Source organism: Pomacea canaliculata, linkage group LG6 (assembly GCF_003073045.1).
Source record: "Pomacea canaliculata isolate SZHN2017 linkage group LG6, ASM307304v1, whole genome shotgun sequence".
NCBI lineage: Eukaryota > Metazoa > Mollusca > Gastropoda > Architaenioglossa > Ampullariidae > Pomacea > Pomacea canaliculata.
The window spans coordinates 13017283-13038830 of NC_037595.1; the positions used below are offsets into that span (position 1 = coordinate 13017283).

The window sequence follows — 21548 nt, forward strand, 5'->3', positions numbered from 1 at the left end:
TCACGACAAACTTTTTGTTTCAAAGGGTTAGGGTTAGGGTTGTTTCAAAGAAGCAACATGTTTATCTGCTTTAAAAATGAAACATCATTTTGCAGGCTGCACAGTCGGAAGACGAACCTACTACACAAGGCTGTTTGCGTTCTATGACCGGTGCATTCAGTTCATGTGCATCTGTTACGACTCTGGTGCCTGGAAATGTCCTACTGGGAAAGAACGTTATATCTGCTAGCCGCTATAATTGACAGTTATAGAATGTCTTTCATTTATAGAAAAGATCTTGAAGTGGCAGATAACTGATGACAATACTGCTAGTCAGCTGTCATGAATTTCTACGTAACTTACTGCTTTCCATTTTCAAAAACACATTTTTTGCTTCTTTCACAATGTGTGACTTAAAAAGACAAAAAGTGTTGAAATCTTTTCTTTAATGTTGCTTAATTGTTAAAGTACATGCCAAATGAATATTATCATTAAAGGCAGCCTTACACTGAAAGGCACCACTATTTTTGGTTCAGCAATTCACCAGCAGATATAAACTGTCCTGATATTATTGATATCCATAAAATCTCTCTCTCGTATACTAACATTTGTATGAATCCACACAACATAAGCAAAATTGAATGTAATGCGCTTTCAGACCATCAAGTTAATTTGAAATATTAACATACACACACCAGAAATGGATTATTCCTAGCATTTCATCAATGTATGCACAGCAACACAAATGCAGGAGTGCTGAAAAATGCAAATGTGTAAACATACTATATAATGTTGATACACCGAAACATTCCTGTCAATACTATGATCTTTTTTAGTTTCAGTAACTGATGAAATGTATGACCTTTTTTTCTCTTTTGCCTTCAGATTATCCATACATTTAACATGTGTGCAATGTTTTAACTTTAAAAAACAATAAAAACACTGTCTTAAATGCACAAATTAAAAATATGATTATTTCAAATATATTATTGTTTTGTTAGTTTTTAATAGCTAATGTGCGATAGTATCAAAATCTAAATTTTATCTTTAATATCACAATCTGATTTTGCTAAAGAATGAAATCCAAATGCTAAAAGAATGTTATAGATCCATATATTCAGTACAGTCACACTTCTCAGAGTTATGATTCTTTCTTTCCTATTAATGGCACAGACAAATGCCCTGTTTGCCCTTGTCACATTCCATTATGCGATAAAAAGATTTTGCAGTTTTCAAAGGAGTTGAGCAGCAACAGAATCCAAAATATAACCCATTTTATATCAAAGTTCTTGGTGTTCGTCCCCTGAGTTGACCGTCAGAATAATTTTGCCTGTGTTGACATTTGCTTCCGTCAACTTATAAGCTTCTACAATTTTCTCGAGACTTAGGACAGTGTGAATAATTGGCTTGACTGCCCCATTTTCAAACAAAGGTAGCACATCTTTAATGAAGTTGGAGACCAGCGCGAACTGAAAGAAAAAAAAACCAAACACTTGGTGATATCTAATACGAAAATAGTAAAAAATAAATGGAGGTGATGGTGGAAGAACTGTGAGGTAAGGATCAGCAGCAGAATCTAAAGGTGAAGTAGACTGACAAAAGTAATGATAATAAAAACAAATTTGACAAAAATGATAAAGAAATTGAAAACAGTTTTAAAGCTGCAGATGGTAATGAATGGAGACCATGCTTTAGAGTTTTTAGGGATTTTGCCATTAACTATTAAAGGATGGTTTATAGCATTTGAAGAATTTGTGAAAATCAGAAAACAAATCACACATGGTAAAGAGTGCGGACAAACATTTGTTGTCTTGTAAAAATCATGCAGTAAGGAGCTGTGTACCTCAAGTGATTGAGCTCGAAGGGTTGTCCCTGTCAGAGTAATTCTTTTAGAAAGCACTTTGCGCAGAAAATCACCACTCGCATCTCCACCACCTGCAATATACTGAAAGTGTTTTCATCACACCATTCTCAAAGTTCAGTCTAATGAAATTATCATACTTTTAAAAAAATACATCAAATGATCAGACAATCAGGAAAAGTCCTCTCCTTAACATTTTGTACTCTGAGTATGTGGTGGAATTTCTCTTAACAGTTAAAAATCAGACACTCTTAACAGATCTAAAAGATACAAAAAATCTCGATAAACTGTGCAAGCTAATGGGAAAGAAGAAAATGAATATATATAATATATCAACGATTACTAAAATGTGTGTGAATAAAATATGACTATTCGAGATGCAATTAGTAGCAGCTTTACAAGAAAGCAAGGGTTAGAATCACACAGCACATCATCAACAATTAACAATAACATTACAATTCATACCTGCTACACCAGAGAGACCTTCCTACAATCATAATTCAGACCTGCCTATGATCACAATTCATACACTGTAGGGTTCTGAAGCTGCACGACCAAAACAATAAAGAACAGTCTTAATCTATTAGTCCTGCATGCAAACACAGAATGAGTGGCCTGATGGAAGTTGACAGAACTTTTCTGATAGGACATGCCTGTCATCGTGTAGAACTGCAGATACTTTTGAAAATGTCTACTTATTAGAGTCTGAAGACCACTCTGGGCCATCCAGATAACTTTTGAGCAGGTGTATATAACACTCAAGCTCTTCCTGTCCTTCACCAATAAACTGTTATCATAACAAATATGACAGTCTGACAGATATATTCTACTTACCTGGCAGTCCATATCTGATCCATCTTCCATCTACAGCAATGGCACTGAGATTATGCTCATACATGGAACTTCCAACACAGTCAAGAATGATATTTACGCCCTTTCCTGGACATACAGTACACTTGCTCAGAAAAAACAATGATAATAAATTACAATTCACTGGGTGAACACCTTATAAATATTTATCCTTTAGGCAACATTAACTGGGTAACTTCCCTTATTTAATGGCAACAGACATATGTATACACACAAATATGAGCAAAAGCCCTAAAGTGTGAAGATCTTCTGTTTCAGAATTTGAAACTGGACTTGTGATCTTTTGTGTTCAGTCTTCACATATAAGAAATTATCTTAATGTGATTATTTTGAAATATTATGATGAAATAAACCTTCAGGTTTCACAAAAGAAAAATGGTGTCCACTTTATTCGTTTAAATTCTTTGAACTTTTGGAACTCTTTTATTATCTGAATTCTAAAACTTTTATCCAGAGTTAAAAGTACTTTTACTTTTTTTACCAGAAGTAGTATCAATTACAGAAGTTACAAAAGCAGTAGAAAATAAAAAGATCAAAATATACATAATGGGTTTCAAGATCTAGATATCCCAGCTGCTAAGTGCTCTTCATAATCTAATCCAAAGCAAAACTAAATACTACCTCCAGTGGCCTCCAGTACTCTAGCACCCACATTTTCTTCCTTATAGTTAAACCCTTCCACTGCACCAAGGCGAACTGCTGATTGGATTTTGGCAGAACTGTCAGCAGTGATGTATGGATGAGCTTTAGCCTGAATGCATAGCTGAATGGCTGCAGTTCCCACTCCACTTGCACCAGCATGGATAAGAACTGATTCACCTGCCTGTACTTTGCCTAAAAACCATACACAACATTTTCTCTTTAATATAGACACCAGGACACTGCTTGACAGACTCTCTAATCTCTCTCTCTCACTCCCTTTTCCCTTTTGTATAAAACTGAGCAGAGGATAGCTCACCAACAGTGTGGAGCAGTTTAAATGCTGTGAGCCACACTTCTAGTATAGCAGCAGCTTCTGTAAAGTCCATCCCAGATGGGATTGGCATAAGTAGCCCTTCAGGTGACACCACATATTCTGCTTCGCGACGACCTTTAAAGTCAATGGTGTTATTATTTTGAAGTTTTGCGTTTTATTTACAATTCAATTAATGACTGACATAATTACAGTGCAAAAAAATGTTGCATCTTCACTCAACCAATATTCTGTTTTAGTGTCTTATGATTAGCTGCAAGAAAATTCCTCATATAAAAGAACATAACATGTAAAAAAAAAAAAAAAAAAAAAAATTAATGGTCTTTGATATTTAAGTGGTATTTAACTATTAAAGATGCATTAGACATAAAAGCTTATTTACATTAAGTGGTAAAATGTAACATAAAACTGAAAGATTGTGGATACACTATGACATAAAGTACTTTTAAGCAACAATTTTGTAGCTATATTAAAAAAAATTGTTGATGGCAATACTGATGGTAAATTATGTGATGTATTAATACTTGTAGCTAGCCTATTCATAAACATGTGCATTTTATTGTTGAATGTAATTCTGAAAATTCAATAAATACCTGATAAAAGAGTCATTACTCTGTCACCAACTGCCCACCGCCTACTGCATCCAGGTCCTAATTTACTTATAATACCAGCAACTTCCAGTCCCAGAATGACTGGAAAAACCTGGAGGTGGTGGATACATCCCACGCCTCTAATTACATTTAATTTGAAAAACATGTAATAATGATAGCATTGTAAGATCATGAAAACACATTAGAGATTTTGTTTATTATTAGGTTAAGAAGACTATCCATAATTTGACTATTTTAAAAACTATAGTCTGACATCATAGCTGTACAAAAGGTCGTCATTTCCAAAATATTTTCTAAAAATTGATCTAAGCAGATCAGACAAAAGTTAAAGAAAAATAATTTACTATTTTCTTACTTGCAGAGTATCAGCCCTGTTGATTGCTGTAGCTTTGACTTGTATCAGTACTTCCTTACTGCCTGGTGTGGGAATAGTAACTAGTCCAATAGAAAGGTTGTGATATCCTCCAGGCATGTCCATCTCAGCTGCTCTCATCATCTGAGTCAAAGTTATCATAATTAAAGTACTGTCATCTACTTTTGGCAACTTTACTAAAGCATCAATTCTTTACATATAAAATACAATGAACTATGACTTAACAGATCAGTGAAAACACCTCAGCTGGTAAATGAAAGACATAGGTAAAAATATAAGTGAAGAAAGAATATATTTTATTCACTATTAAATATGTTGTTAAAGCCATAATCACAAATCACCAAATAATCCATTTGGAGTAAAGGCTGATCGAAAATTTCAAGGGGTTGTAAAGTCATTATCCATAATTGTACTGCACATTTTTCAAGAGGTAGACATTTATTTTTAATAACTGAAACAATTTTGGAGAATGAAAGCTAATTACTTTGAAACCTAAACAATTACAAGTGCCTTTCAATTTTGACCCACAGCAACAGCAATCTTAAGCTGCTTTATGTCAAGCCAAGAACTACACTATGAGATGATGGCATGTTGTTTATAAGTAAAATGTAACATAAAACTGAAAATTGTGGATTCACTATGACATAAAGTACTTTTAAGCAACAAATTTTGTAGCTACATTAAAAAAAATTTTTGATGGCAATACTGATGGTAGATTTTGTGATGTATTAATACTTGTAGGCTAGCCTATTCATAAAAATGTGCATTTTATTGTTGAATGTAATTCTGAAAATTCAATAAATACCTGATAAAAGAGTCATTACTCTGTCACCAACTGCCCACCGCCCACCGCCCACTGCATCCAGGTCCTAATTTACTTATAATACCAGCAACTTCCAGTCCCAGAATGACTGGAAAAACCTGGAGGTGGTGGATACATCCCACGCCTCTAATTACATTTAATTTGAAAAATATGTAATAATGATAGCATTGTAAGATCATGAAAACACATTAGAGATTTTGTTTATTATTAGGTTAAGAAGACTATCCATAATTTGACTATTTTAAAAACTATAGTCTTACATAATAGCTGTACAAAAGGTCATCATTTCCAAAATATTTTCTAAAAATTGATCTAAGCAGATCAGACAAACGTTAAAGAAAAATAATTTACTATTTTCTTACTTGATGAGTATCAGCCCTGTTGATTGCTGTAGCTTTGACTTGTATCAGTACTTCCTTACTGCCTGGTGTGGGAGTAGGAACTTGTCCAATAGAAAGGTTGTGATATCCTCCAGGCATGTCTATCTCAGCTGCTCTCTTCATCTGAGTCAAAGTTATCATAATTAAAGTACTGCCATGTACTTTTGGCAACTTTACTAAAGCATCAATTCTTTACATATAAAATACAATGAACTATGACTTAACAGATCAGGCCCCGTATGCAGGGAGCACCGATAGCGCCGCTAAAGGTACGATATCCCTTTCGTCACGATAGCGCCGCTAGAGGTACGATATCCCTTTCGTCACGATAGCGCGGGAAAATTCGCATGCAGGGACCGCCGATAGCCGGCTATCGTAGCTCTACGGCTAATGGAGCCTCACCCCTCCGTTAGCTCGCTATCGTACCGAAAGCACAAGATGGCGGACTGAGGTTCGGGGACCGTATTCTACGCTGTTTGCGCCACGAACTTGTTTTTCGGGACAGGAATCCTCCCCTGGACCGGTACAACGACCAACAACTTTACCAGAAATATAAATTTAGAAGACATGATGTTTTAGAACTGACAAATGACATTGCAGCAGCAATCGAATCATCGAATCGACGTGGGTGGCTTTCTCCAGTGTTACAGGTACAGAATAAATAAGTTATTAATCTGCTGATAAAAATTGTTCAGCTTGTTGTCTATTTGATTTTAGCCATGATTAGTTGCTTTTTAAATGATATTTTAAATTTGAAAAAGGCAAAATTAACATCCTAGCTTAGGTATTGTGCAGACTAACATGACTGTAATGTGACAGTCAAACCTTCTAGTTTTTGACATAGGATTTGCCCTGTGTGAGAGAGAGTTTGTGTGTGTTGAGGCTTTGTACTGTACACAAATTTTATTTTGCATTGCATCTCACTGCTAAATACCTGTTGCAGGGTGTGTGTGTGTTGATGCTTTGTAATGTAACCCACTTTTTTTTTTGCATTGCATCTCACTTCTGAATACCTGTTACAGGTGAGTGTGTGTGTGTTGAGACTATGTACTGTAACCCACATTTTTTTTTATTTCGCATTGCATCTCACTTCAGAATATGTGTTGCAGGTGAATGAGTTTGTGTGTGTTGATGCTTTGTACTGTAACCCACATTTTTTAGTTTGCATTGCATCTCACTTTTGAATAGCTGTTGCAGGGGTGTGTGTGTGTTGATACTTTGTACTGTAACCCACATTTTTTAACTGTATACAGATCCACTCTAATATACAAAAATGCATACACTGGCAGTACTGCTAGTTTTAATTATCATTTATCTCTTTGTCTAGCTTGCTTATTTAGCGTTTATCAGCCAGACTTCTAGTTTGAGATTTTAATTTCTAGTTCCATTTGGCTTATAATAGACTGCTTTTTGGTCTTTGAAATGTTATATCATGAGCTGTTGCTCTGTATCTCCTTTGCTGGCTGTTTTTCTTTTTTTCATTCTAAGGGTTTTCGTGTTGTCCAGGGTGGTGTTGACAGGTAGAAGTTTGTCAACGATTTGAAGGGACTTGAATATTCTGTGGCAGAGCAAAGAAAAATATGTAGTAAATGATGGTTGCAAGAGTGGCAATTAGATTTCTGCATATACATCAATAGCATTCTAAAGAAAAGTGATGTTATCCACAAACTGATTTAGTGTAAAGTATCAGAAAATTATCAATCCTGCAAAAATGGACAGAAAATATCATTTAAATGTGGATATATATATTTGTGTGTGGATTCAATTATTCACTTTTCATTGTGTTTTAAAATGTGTGATTGTGACTGTTTGAGAGTAAAATAAATGTCACTATGTAAATTTTAAGATATTGTGTGTTACTTGTTGAGATGGAAGCATGTTGCACACAAACTTCAGAACACAGCATTCTGCGCGCAAAGTTCACAATAGAGCCACCGTAAAACATAAATTCATTCAGCCTGCTTACCTCCTGTGAATCTGGACCATTCACTGGAATAAAAAAAACATGTTTTAAAAATTGTACTTCATTTAATCAACAAGCATATAGCTGATGTATAAGCAATAAAAGAAAAGTAAATAATGGTTGCATTTGAGGCAAGATTAAACCAAGCCATTTCAACCTGTGGTGCTGTGTCCCCAGTTACCAAGAATGTAAAGCGTGTAATATTAACAATTATAAGTGTGATTTAAACATCCAACGCATACAATATGTTTCACTGCTCCCCTCCCTACATCCAGCTGATTTGCAAACATAATCACATTTTCTATTATAATATTATAATATTATAATTTCATAAAAAATATAAATAAAAATAAGTAATTATTCTGTCATTTAATGTTTTATATACTTTTTTTAGCCAGTTAATGTGTCACTTACCTCCAATACCACTGATCAGGGTAGGTGTTATTGCCAAGGATCGCAGCAACAGCCTCTTCATATTCAGGTGGTGGCATTCCCTGTCTCCAACTGTTTTATTTGCCTCGCTTTTTTTTTTTTTTTTTTTTTGAAGCATTGTCTATTTTTGTAGATCCATTTATCTTTTATTTCTGGTACAGAACAGCCACCCTGCTTGCCGACACCTTGGCCGCGATTTTTTTTCCAAATTTCTTTTTTTTTTTTTGTTTTGTTTGTTTGGTGGGGTTGTTTTTTTTTTTTTTTTTTTTTTTTTTGGTATCGTTCTTTTGTTGGAGAAGCAGCTGGAAAGAATTTTGTCTTCCATGGATATCTCCTCTAACAAAATTTTTATTTCCATGTCACTGAAATTGGCTTTTCGCATACGTTTCGTTTCCCGTTTTTCTGCAACTAGGACATCGTCAGGGAGAAAAAGTAAACGCTACTTTTAAAACAAATACATGCGCAGTAGCGCATGAAAATCGGGCCTACCCGGAAGCTATTTATAGAACTGCCTTCCCGCGCCGAAAGCTAGTGGAGCTCTATCGGCGTGTCCCTGCATACCACGTTAGTGGGGAGACTATCGCTGCTATAGCTTTCGGACCGAAAGGCTCTATCGCTACGATTGGCTAACGGTGTTTCTTGCATACGGGGCCAGGGAAAACACCTCAGCTGGTAAATGAAAGACATAGGTAAAAATATAAGTGAAGAAAGAATATATTTTATTCACTATTAAATATGTTGTTAAAGCCATAATCACAAATCACCAAATAATCCATTTGGAGTAAAGGCTGATCGAAAATTTCAAGGGGTTGTAAAGTCATTATCCATAATTGTACTGCACATTTTTCAAGAGGTAGACATTTATTTTTAATAACTGAAACAATTTTGGAGAATGAAAGCTAATTACTTTGAAACCTAAACAATTACAAGTGCCTTTCAATTTTGACCCACAGCAACAGCAATCTAAAGCTGCTTTATGTCAAGCCAAGAACTACACTATGAGATGGTGGCATGTTGTTTATACATCTTTAGTCTTATTTCATTTGTGTTAAATGGACATAACATGTTAAATGCTTTCCCCCAGTCATAACTGCCACTACCACCATCTCCCCCACAACCCTAAAAGGAGTCACATTTGCTTGGTGGATAGTGGAGGACCACAGCAAGTCACTGGTTTAAGACTCATCTTGGTCTGACTGGAAAACTTGCCCCATTTGTGGCAGTTGGGTACCCAAATGAAGGAAGGCAAAGCCAGGAGAAAGAAATGTTTGGGTTCCACCTTCTACATATCCTGTCTTAGACAAGGAGAACCATTACCACTAGCTGAAAACTGCACCTAGTATGGCCAAAGGGTTCCGAGTCCCTTTCTTTGTCATGCATTAGCATGGTTCTACTAGCTGGTTTGAATGTTTACATGATAAGGTAAAATGTATACAATGTTCTGGCTATTACACAAGTCGATATTCCTAAAATAGGAAGTAAAGCTGTGTGACCTCCACCAGGCTCCCCCCACCTTACCTTGACCACCCAGGAAGCACGTGACAAATCTCCCCTCCCCCAAGATGGAGCCAGGGCCGCCGAGAGCCAGCCCGGGCCCCGGGACAGACGACCTCTCCTGGCCCCTTGTACTTGTAATCGTAAATTATTTTCCCAGTAAAAGAAAAGGAGAAGAAGAAGAAAAAAATCCACTGACCAAGGCCGGGCCCCCTTGACAGCCGCGGGCCCGGGTACTGGGTACACCAGACCCCCTGTCCGCCCCTCTCGTCATGCTTGGATGGAGCACCCCGACATCAGGATCCACGCATGGTGCTTGCTGCACACCAACGTCACTAACCTTGCTGTGCTCCTTCTCCCACTTTTGTCTTATCTCACTCTTCAGTCCCTCGTAGTCGATGGAATGAAGAGGGGTTCCACTTCTAACCAAGATCATACGCCGTTCAGAGGCAGCCCGGATCACATACAACTCCCTATCAAAGCAGTCGAACTCTCTTCGCTCCATGGCCAAGAAAGAACTATACAGAAAAAGAAAAAACCTTAATAAAGCAAGGTCAGCAAATGTCCCACCAACCACTGAGCTGCAAGAACAGACAACAGAGACAACCTTCAGATCCAACGAAATACGTGAAGCACCACACGAACACGTACTGGAAGGACAGGCAACCTCCGCGCAGTCCGTCACCGCTAAATACAGGTAGTCCTCGGGTTACGACGGTCTCGAGTTACGTCGTTTCGTGGTTACGACGCTCATTCCGACTTACGAGGTCAGTGCATCAAAGAAAAGGAAGGCCATCACCATGGAGGTGAAAGTGGATAAAATAAGGCAATCTAAGAAGGGGAAACAGCAACAGAAATTGGCAGGTCATTAGGACTTAGTCGTTTGACTGTCGCTACGATTATCAAGGATAAAGATCGCATCCTTGAACACGTGACAGGATCTGCTCCTATGAAAGCGACATTGATAACAAAGCGTAGTGTACTGCACAATACTTTACTGTACTTATGTTTATTGATAATTATGTAGGGTACTGTGTTAGGATAGGTGTTTGGATAGGCTAAGTGTTTGCAGTACTGTACTGCTATTATGGTACAGTACTGTATGAACTTATACGTCGAAATTCGGTTTACGACGCCGCGTTAAGAACGGATCCCCGTCGTAAGTCGAGGACTACCTGTACAAAGACGTTACAAATCAAGACAAGTCTGCGCTCAAGGGTTCGAGGATTTTAGGGTAGGGCTGTACCCCGCATCTCCACCAATTTGTCGCATACCATTCGAACCGCAGCTGAGCGCAGACCACACAACAACGACAAAGACAAAATTCACGTTCCAAAACAGATTTAACGTAAAATAATGCAAGAGAAACATCTTATACATCTTTAACACCCACATAAAAAATAGATTAGAATAAACAAATAAAAATAAGTACAATAAAACAGTTTCCCTGTGCACAGGCGAGATACAAAGTAATCACACACCACCCGCACGCACTGAGGATGAGGGTAGACGGTTTACACAATGGCAAACAGTAGAACGAAGGACAATGAAGAAACGACGACAGGAATGTGCAAGGAAGATCTAAAAAAGAAACACAGTTCGGCAGCTGTATGCAAGCAGCATTATACCCTCAGACACAGTCAGGTCACTTGTATCAGTCCTTACGGCACGATAGAAATTCTCCTTTACCTTCGGTCATCTGCGAAGTATTTACCACAATTCAAAACGTCCTTGAGCAGGTGAGAAAAACAGATAGCACATGACGCGGCAGCCCCTTCCTTCCCTCAGAGCTATAAGTACGTACAGTCACGCCTCTGTGACTCATTTATCTAACTGTTAACCGAGTAAAAATACTTTGATACACAGCAATAACAATTAACGTTCCTTACTTGTTGACTAGCAGTGCAAGACTCATAAAAAGAGAAATATATTATTTTGAACAGGACACCTATACTGTATGTGAACGATATACAGTCACTATGCCACCTCGCTACTATATATGCCACTCTCGGTATTATACCACTTTTGCTCGGTCCCGACAAAATTCAATGCAAAATAAATTTACTATGCCACCACCTACTCTCGCCACTTTTGTGTGATTGTTAAGAGGCACAAGTTGTGAAATTCCGCGCAGTGCTCGATTATTAAAATTATTACGGTAGTGTGGAACATCGCAGTTAGGTGGGATGGAACGTATAGCACGCACTAAGGGAGGGTGGAGGCTGGCGATGGGGGGTGGTCGTTGTCCGGGTGACAGAAAGAGCGGGAGGGGGTCGACTAGCGACAGGATGCAGGTGCGCGGATGTGGTTGGGAGGGGTGGAGGACGAAGAGGTGAGGGGGAGAATGAGAGGAGACAGCTAGCGAAGCCGACGATTCTTGAGAGCTTTGGACTGACGGATAACTTGAGCAAATAAAGCCGTTTTTACGAACCCTCGGTATTATGCCACTCTCGCTACTATGCCACTTTTGCTCGGTCCCGGTAGGTGGCATAGTAGCGAGATTTGACTGTAATATGAAACGGAGAGAGAGAGCCCTTACAACCATTACTCCAGCGGTTCTCAAACAGGGGGGCGCGAAGGTGGTCATTTTTTAAAAGTTTCTTATACCGGTATTAGTGAAATTAGCTTACATTGCTGGCTACGGGGGATGCGCGGACATACCTTTGTTCGTCAGGGGGGGAGGGGGCGTCACAAATAAAAGGTTGAGAAATGCTGCATTACACTATCTTCCTTCGGGACCTATTTCTTTCTATCTCTCGACAGACAACATAACAGGTGATTTAATTCCGTGCTCAAAAATGACAGAACAGGACATATCACTAACTAAAATAAAAAAAATAATGCTATTTTCCAATTCTGACTTAGCGTAACATTTAAAAGATTCACGCAATCTCTTATAAATCTAGCTTAATTATAGTCTAATTTGTTTACTTTTCAATCTATATTTTTACCCTCCGCTTATGTTCCGATAGCACATTTCATAAGTCACTGGCTTTTGTGCCAAGGAGTGCTGAAAAATGCAAATGCGTAAACATACTGTAACCAATACGTCAATGGCTACGTAGGGTTGGGCTACGTTGAACAGGAAAAAAACACAAGATGGTTTCTCACGTTGAAATTTCTTTATTCAACTCTTTTCTCGGTTGCTGGCCTGCCTCCTCTCTGGCCCCCCACCGACTTGCTACTGTGATGTGTTTTGGAAGAAAAGGCCCCGACTAAACATCTACCTCTAACTATATACTAAGCAGACACGTGACTACTCGTCACCCAATCTACCTGTACCTAACGCTATCGCTCTAATACTAACGCTACTACTGCCTACTGCGCTATTCCCGTACCTACTACATCTGCCACCCCCGGCTCTAGTTCTCGATCCCCTCTATAAGTCACGGCGCCCTGTCAGGTCGTAAAAACGGACAGAAAAGGTTTCCCCCCACTGTCCGCTGTTACTGATCCCCGCCTACCTATAATTACCTGGCCTCGAATTAGGCTAATTCGTGACGCGTCTCCTGACACTAACCCTGACGCGAACCTTACACTAAACAATTTCATCGTACACTTCTAGAGTGCTACACTTACCCGGGGAAAGAAAAAAAATGTTTCCTTTCAATTACATTTGAAAAAAACGGAAACATCAACCCGAACATAAACAAGATTTCCCCGTGAACAAATCTCTACAGTCAAACTGCAGCATATATACCTAATTACCATAGCATAACAAGTATTACACATCCATGTACATCAATTCAATACAACAAAATTTCAGAACTCCCCTAAAGGTGTCTGTCAAAATAAAGCTGCTGAAGAAAAAGGTTCGACCGATCACACATCAGTTTCAATTACAGGTAAGCTGAACCACCTGTCCAACACCTCCATTACGTCGTTTATGGCTAACCATACAGACTGCATCATCTGGTGGGGAGCTTTCTGACTAGAAGCTAAAAGATTTGCCATCTCTTGTCGGACACCATGCAACTTCGCCCTGTCCGACTGATTACCACTTGCACATCGGTGCATAAGATTTAATCTGTCCACCGGTCGGCGGATTCTGTCAGAGCGGCGTAGAGGTTGCTGCTCTTCACTGTCGCTCTCTGCCATCTCCTCTGTTTCATCTTCCTCTTCACTGTCGCTCTCTGCTATCTCCTCTGTTTCATCTTCCTGCTCTACTTCCTCCTGCCGGTTTTCTGCAGGTACCGCTGCTGGAATAAACTCTGGTGCCTCTGGCCTCAACTCCAGGCCCACTTCGATGTCTGGAAATTGCACCGGTTCGTCCTCCTCACCATTTCCACAGTCGGGGGGTGTGGCTGCTACCTCGTCTGTGCGCTGTCTGGGATTGTTGTTTCTGGTGGTTCTTTCCTGGGCCAAAGGTGGTGCCCAGCCTAATGCACCCACTGGGAGTAATAGATTGCGATGGAGTGTCCGTTTTGGTCCGGAGCCGTCCTCTCGTTGAACTACATACACCGGTATATTGTTCATTTTGTCCATCACGATAAAAACTCCTTCCTCCCAGCGGTCATCCACTTTGGATGTAATTCGTGGCCCCATCTTCTTTACCAGGACTCTGTCTCCCACTTCTAAGGTAGCTGCCAAAGCTCCTGCATCATACCTTATCTTGTTCTTAAGAGAGGCCTTTTCCATTTGCTCTGTGGCCATTCTGTATGCACTACGGAGGCTCTCTTTCAGGTCCTGCACATACTGCCTGCAACTCTTCCCTTGTCGCTTCCCTATGTCCAGGCCAAATGCCAGGTCGACTGGCAGTCTTGGGTGCCGTCCGTAGAACAGGTAGGAGGGTGAGAATCCCGTGCTGCTGTGTATGCACGAGTTGTAGGCATGTACCACAGACTTCAGGTGTTTCCTCCAGTCTTTCTTCTGTTCAGTCTCTAGAGTTCGCAGCATACCGATCAGCGTTCTATTCCACCTTTCCACAGGTTTCCGCAGGGTGATAGGGCGTGGTCCTGCATTTCTGGATTCCGGCCAGGCTACACAGTTCTTGGATGAGTTTTGACTCAAAATCCCGACCTTGATCAGACAGAATTCTGCCGGGGAATCCATAAGTCATGAAGAACTCGTTCCACAGAGCCCTGGCTGTCGTTCGTGCTGTTTGGTCTCTCGTCAGTATTGCTTGCGCGAACTTCGTAAAATGGTCCATAATGACCAGTATGTTCTGCTTTTCCCCTTTGACCTCAATGGTGAGAAAATCTATGGTCAGCAGCTCCAGTGGGTGTGATGTCACGATGGTTGACATGGGTGCTTTCTGCGCGTGAGTCCCACTGCGAACGCACCGTTCGCAGCTCTGGATTTTCCTCTTGAGATCAGCCGCCATGAACGGCCAGAAAAAACGCATTCGTGCGTGTCGTATGGCATCGTCAAAGTGGGTGTGGTAGAGCTCATCGTGCACACCTCTCATCGCCTCCTGTCGCATGGAGCGGGGTACCACCAGCTGCACCCGGGTTGATGTGGCGTCAGACACACGCCGGTAGAGCACACCATGTTCTAGCACCAGGCTCTTCCTCTCCCTGGCGTATATCCTGGTCTCTGGCCCCGTCACTGTCAGGTCAGTTCCTTCTTTGAGCGCTTGGCAGACAGCGGCTATGTGAGGGTCTTGCTGCTGTAACTTCCGCCAGTCGTCGACTGTCAGGGTGGCAAAGTCTTGCTCCCCGCCCTCCGGCTCTAGGATGCCGTCCGGAATCATGTTTGGGTCCCTTACGACAGCTTCGACGGCTGGAGTGAAGTTGTCAGTGACGTCATTGTCACGTGACATGGGCGTGGTCTGCCGGGTTGTCTGCTGAATGGAATGTACTGGCCTTCCTGCACTTTTGGCTGTCAGTATGCTCACAACTGCACTTCGATTTACAACTTGTGGGGTATCGTCTTGAAATTTCCTCGCTTTCTCCAGTAGGAACCCAACTTTCTCTAAGGTGTCTCTGTATTCTTCATCTGCTTCTGGCGGGTCCTGCGGTCGCCTTGACAACCCGTCAGCATCGGTGTGTGTCGAGCCCTGTTTGTACACGAGGTCGAAGTCGTACAATGAGAGGGATGACAACCATCTGTGGCTAACTGCGTCTAACTTTGCATTCTTCAGCACATGGCAAAGCGGGTTGTTGTCAGTAACCACGGTGACGCGGGAGCCTAAGATGTAGTCGTGAAACTTCTCTGTTATGGCCCATTTCAGAGCGAGAAATTCTCGCTTGTGTGCGGGGTAGTTCACTTCTGTCTTGTTGAGCCCTCTGCTGGCGTATGCGATTACCTTGAGTTCGCCCTGTTGATGTTGGTACAGCACGGCTCCCAGGCCAGTGCCACTGGCATCACAATGCAGGATGAAGGGCTGGGACTGGTCAGCGATGTTGATACAATGAAACATTCCTGTCAATACTATCTATTTAGTTTCAGTAACTGATGGAATATATGACCTTTTTTTCTCTTTTGCCTTCAGATTACCCATACTTTTAACATTTGTGCAGTGTTTTAACTTTAAAAAACAATTAAAAACACTGTCTTAAATGCACAAATTAAAAATATGATTATTTCAAATATATTATTGTCTTGTTAGTTTTTCCATAGCTAATGTGTGATTCAGAAGTAAAAAAAAAAAAGAAAAAGAAAAAACGAGTTAAAAAGATTCTGTTTATGGCCACATTCAAGTGTGTGCACACTTCTATGCATACATACAAGAGTTGATATGTAACTGCAGATGTATGCACATAAGGGTGCATTTACATATGCAGGGTAAGAGCACACATCAAAATCCAAACCTAATTTTCAACATAAACGGTTGCATTCTTACTTGTTTATTACGGACTCAACACTGGCAGCATTTATTCCTGTACACAATGATGCATACAAATCATCGCCCAAAAGTTAAAGCGCTTTCATTACTCTAAAGATTTGTAAGGTAGCATACTTTTCATTCCAAAAAGCCATAAAACATACCAAGTACCTCCATTCACTAACTTTTCTCCAAAACCATCCTTTATAAAGTAATAGTGAACAAATCCTTTTGCATTAATAGTATCAAAATCTAAATTTTATCTTTAATATCACAATCTGATTTTGCTAAAGAATGAAATCCAAATGTTAAAAAAATTTTATAGATCCATATATTCAGTACAGTCACACTTCTCAGAGTTATGATTCTCTTTCCTATTAATAGCACAGACAAATGCCACATTCCACCATGTGATAAAAAGATTTTGCAGTTTTCAAAGGAGTTGAGCAGCAACAGCATCCAAAATATAACCCCATTTTATATCAAAGTTCTTGGTGTTCGTCTCCTGAGTTGACCGTCAGAATAATTTTGCCTGTATTGACATTTGCTTCCATCAACTTATGAGCTTCTGCAATTTTCTCAAGACTTAGGACAGTGTGAATAATTGGCTTGAATGCCCCGTTTTCAAACAAAGGTAGCACATCTTTAGTGAAGTTGGAGACCAGCTCTTGCTTGAACTGAAAGAAAAAAATAAACACTTGGTGATATCTAAAGTGAAAATAGTAAAAAATAAATGGAGGTGATGGTGGAAGAACTGTGAGGTAAGGATCAGCAGCAGAATCTAAAGGTGAAGTAGACTGACAAAAGTAATGACAATAAAAACAAATTTGACAAATATGATAAAACAAATTGAAAACAGTTTTAAAGCTGCAGATGGTAATGAATGGAGACCATGCTTTAGAGTTGTTAGGGATTTTGCCATTAACTATTAAAGGATGGTTTATAGCATTTGAAGAATTTGTGAAAATCAGAAAACGAATCACACATGGTAAAGAGTGCGGAGAAAAATTTGTTGTCTTGTAAAAATCATGCAGTAAGGAGCTGTGTACCTCAAGTGATCGAGCTCGAAGGGTTGTCCCTGTCAGAGTAATTCTTTTAGAAAGCACTTTGCGCAGAAAATCACCACTCACATCTCCACCACCTGCAATATACTGAAAGTGTTTTCATCACACAATTCTCAATTCTCAAAGTTCAGTCTAATGAAATTATCATACTTTTAAAAAAATACATGAAATGATCAGACAATCAGGAAAAGTCCTCTCATTAAAATTTTGTACTCTGAGTATGTGTACTGAACATTTAAAAATCAGACACTCTTAACAGATCTAAAAAGATATAAGAAAACAACTCAATAAACTGTGCAAGCTAATGGGAAAGAAGAAAATGAATATATATCAATGATAACTAAAGTGTGTGTGAATAAAATATGACTATTTGAGATGCAATTAGTAGCAGCTTTACAAGCAAACACAGAATGAGTGGCCTGATGGAAGCTGACAGAACTTTTCTGATAGGACATGCCTGTCATCGTGTAGAACTGCAGATACTTTTGAAAATGTCTACTTATTAGAGTCTGAAGACCACTCTGAGCCATCCAGATAACTTTTGAGCAGGTGTATACAACACTCAAGCTCTTCTTTTCCTTCACAAATAAACTGTTATCATAAAAAATATGACAGATATGTTCTACTTACCTAGAAGTCCATATATGATCCATCTACCGTCTACAGCAATGGCATTGAGATTATGCTCATACATGGAACTTCCAACACAGTCAAGAATGACATTTACACCCTTTCCTGGACATACCGTACACTTGCTCAGGAAAAGCAATGGTAATAAATTACAGTTCATTGGGTGAACACCTTAATATATTGATCCTTTAGGCAACATTAACTTGGTAACTTCCCTTATAGTATGGCGTATGTATATACACAAATATGAGAAGAAGTCCTAAAGTGTGAAGATCTTCTGTTTCAGAATTTGCATCTGTTTTGTGTTCAGTCTTCACATATAAGAAATTATCTTCATGTGATTATTTTGAAATATTATGATGAAATAAACCTTCAGGTTTCACAAAAGAAAATTGTGTCCACTTTATTCATTGAAATTCTTTTAACTTTTGGAACTCTATTTCTATTTGAATTCTAAAACTTTTATCCAGAGTTAAAAGTATTTTTACTTTTTTTTTACCAGAAGTAGTATCAATTACAGAGGTTACAAAAGCAGTAGAAAATTAAAAGATCAAAATATACATGATGGGTTTCAAGATCTAGATATCCCAGCTGCTAAGTGCTCTTTATAATCTAATCTAAAGCAAAACCAAATCCTACCTCCAGTGGCCTCCAGTACTCTAGCACCCACATTTTCTTCCTTATAGTTAAACCCTTCCACTGCACCAAGGCGAACTGCTGATTGGATTTTGGCGGAACTGCCAGCAGTGATGTATGGATGAGCTTTAGCCTGAATGCATAGCTGAATGGCTGCAGTTCCCACTCCACTTGCCCCAGCATGGATAAGAACTGATTCACCTGCCTGTACTTTTCCTAAAAACCATACACAACCTTTTTTCTTTAATATAGACACCAGGACACTGCTTGACAGACTCTCTAATCTCTCTCTCTTTCTCTCACTCCTTTTTCCCTTTTGTATAAAACTGAGCAGAGGAGAGCTCACCAACAGTGTGGAGCAGTTTAAATGCTGTGAGCCACACTTCTGGTATAGCAGCAGCTTCTGTAAAGTCCATCCCAGATGGGATTGGCATAAGTAGCCCTTCAGGTGACACCACATATTCTGCATTGCCACCACCTTTAAAGTCAATGGTGTTAATATTTTGAAGTTTTGTGTTTTATTTACAATCCAATTAATGACTGACATAATTATAGTGCAAAGAAATGTTGCATCTTCACTCAACCAATATTCTGTTTTAGTGTCTTATGATTAGCTGCAAGAAAATTCCTCATATAAAAGAACATAACATGTAAAAAAAAAATAAAAAAATTAATGGTCTTTGATATTTAAGTGGTATTTAACTATTAAAGATGCATTAGACATGAAAGCTTATTTACATTAAGTGGTAAAATGTAACATAAAACTGAAAGATTGTGGATACACTATGACATAAAGTACTTTTAAGCAACAATTTTGTAGCTATATTAAAAAAGTGTTGATAGCAATACTGATGGTAGATTCTGTGATGTATTAATACTTGTAGCTAGCCTATTCCTAAAAATGTGCATTTTATTATTGAATGTAATTCTGAAAATTCAATAAATACCTGATAAAAGAGTCATTACTCTGTCACCAACTGCCCACCGCCCACTGCATCCAGGTCCTAATTTACTTATAATACCAGCAGCTTCCAGTCCCAGAATGTCTGTCACACCTGGAGGTGGTGGATACATCCCACGCCTCTATATACATTTCATTTGAAAAATATGTAATAATGATAACATTGTAAGATCACGAAAACATAGTTGGAATTTTGTTTATTATAGGGTTAAGAAGACTATCCATAATTTGACTATTTTAAAAACTATAGTCTGACATAATAGCTGTACAAAAGGTCATCATTTCCAAAATATTTTGTAAAAATTGATCTAAGCAGATCAGACAAACGTTAAAGAAAAATAATTTACTATTTTCTTACTTGCAGTGTATCAGCCCTGTTGATTGCTGTAGCTTTGACTTGTATCAGTATTTCCTTACTGCCTGGTGTGGGAATAGGAACTTGTCCAATATAAAGGTTCTCAGGTCCTCCAGGCTGGTCTATCTGAACTGCTCTCATCATGATCTGAGTCAAAGTTATCATAATTAAAGTACTGTCATTTACTTTTGGCAAATTAATTACATATAAATACAATGAACTATGACTTAACAGATCAGGAAAAAAACGTCAGCTTTTAAATAAATGAAATAGGTAAAAATATAAGTGAAGAAAGAATATATTTTATTCACTATTAAATATGTTGTTAACGCCATAATCACAAATCACCAAATAATCCATTTGGAGTAAAGGCTGATCAAAAATTTCAAGGGGTTGTAAAGTCATTATCCATAATTGCATTGCACATTTTTCAAGAGGTAGACATTTATTTTAATAACTGAAACAATTTTGGAGAATGAAAGCTAATAACTTTGAAACCTAAATAATTACAAGTGCCTTTCAGTTTTGACCCACAGCAATAGCAATCTAAAGCTGCTTTATGTCAAGCCAAGAACTACACTATGAGATGGTGGCATGTTGTTTATACATCTTTAGTCTTATTTCATTTGTGTTAAATGGACATAACATGTTAAATGCTTTTCCCCAGTCATAACTGCCACTACCACCATCTCCCCCACATAGCTGGTTTGAATGTTTACATGACAAGGTAAAATGTGTTCAATGTTCTGGCTATTACACAAGTCGATATTCCTACAATAGGAAGTAAAGCTGTGTTAATGTGTTTTCATATGGCCTTCTCAAATTTGACGGGTGCAAAGGTCGCTTTTGACGCTTATTTTTTGCATTAGGACCTTTTTCTTCTGTCACTTTGATTGCAATGTATACTATAGTTCCCATTATTGGTAAATGGTCTTAATATTGTCACTGGTCTTTACCGTGATAGTATCAATTAAATAAGTACAGTCACGCCTCTGTGAAATGTACACTGCCTACAGCAGGACTGCTACGTGGACCGGCAGCACGAGTGACTAGCACTACTAATACCTTTATCTACTAACTCACTTATCTAAATGTTAACTGAGTAAAAATACTTTGATACACAGCAATAACAATTAACGTTCCTTACTTGTTGACTAGCAGTACAAGACTCATAAAAAGAGAAATATATTATTTTGGACAGGACACCTATACTGTATGTGAACGATATAATATGAAATGGAGAGAGCGCCCTCACAACCATTACACTATCTTCCTTCGGGACCTAATCATTTCCTTGCTATCTCTCGACAGACGACATAACAGGATTTAATTCCGTGCTCTAAAATGACAGAACAGGACATATCGCTAACTAAAATA

General features: G+C 38.8%; 3 protein-coding genes across 13 annotated transcripts in view; 1 reads left to right on the forward strand and 2 right to left on the reverse strand.

Annotated features, from left to right (window-relative positions):
- The window catches only part of LOC112565575, a 14821-nt gene extending 13860 nt beyond the window's left edge, over positions 1–961 (forward strand). For both annotated transcript variants that reach the window (XM_025241093.1, XM_025241094.1), the window contains exon 16: positions 96–961. In XM_025241093.1, the coding sequence (XP_025096878.1) occupies positions 96–229 (134 nt within the window). In that variant the 3' untranslated portion in view covers positions 230–961. The remainder of the gene's footprint in view (positions 1–95) is intronic.
- On the reverse strand, positions 566–12751 carry LOC112565578 (quinone oxidoreductase PIG3-like). 9 transcript variants are annotated; one of them, XM_025241106.1, is made up of 11 exons: positions 11449–11843; positions 9959–10273; positions 5853–5993; positions 4650–4790; positions 4277–4385; positions 3669–3800; positions 3332–3544; positions 2675–2779; positions 1823–1914; positions 1281–1448; positions 566–1014 (listed from the first exon to the last, which is right to left on the reverse strand). In XM_025241106.1, the coding sequence occupies exons 2-11, from the start codon at positions 10262–10264 to the stop codon at positions 991–993; spliced, it is 1431 nt and encodes a 476-aa protein (XP_025096891.1). In that variant the 5' UTR covers positions 10265–10273; positions 11449–11843; the 3' UTR covers positions 566–990. The 9 variants fall into 9 exon arrangements, with proteins under 9 accessions (XP_025096891.1, XP_025096889.1, XP_025096890.1 ...); XM_025241104.1 differs by having other exon boundaries at positions 9959–10277; XM_025241105.1 differs by having other exon boundaries at positions 11388–11843.
- On the reverse strand, positions 566–21497 carry LOC112565581 (quinone oxidoreductase PIG3-like). 2 transcript variants are annotated; one of them, XR_003099442.1, is made up of 9 exons: positions 21319–21497; positions 20175–20318; positions 19803–19938; positions 19202–19333; positions 18859–19071; positions 18220–18324; positions 17575–17666; positions 16921–17202; positions 566–1173 (listed from the first exon to the last, which is right to left on the reverse strand). XR_003099442.1 is itself a non-coding variant. In XM_025241109.1 (8 exons), exons 1-8 carry the CDS (start codon positions 21430–21432, stop codon positions 17008–17010), a joined length of 1131 nt encoding a protein of 376 aa, XP_025096894.1. In that variant the 5' UTR covers positions 21433–21497; the 3' UTR covers positions 16532–17007. The 2 variants fall into 2 exon arrangements, 1 of the variants encoding a protein (XP_025096894.1); XM_025241109.1 differs by lacking the exon at positions 566–1173 and having other exon boundaries at positions 16532–17202.
- Positions 21498–21548: the final 51 nt, after the last annotated feature.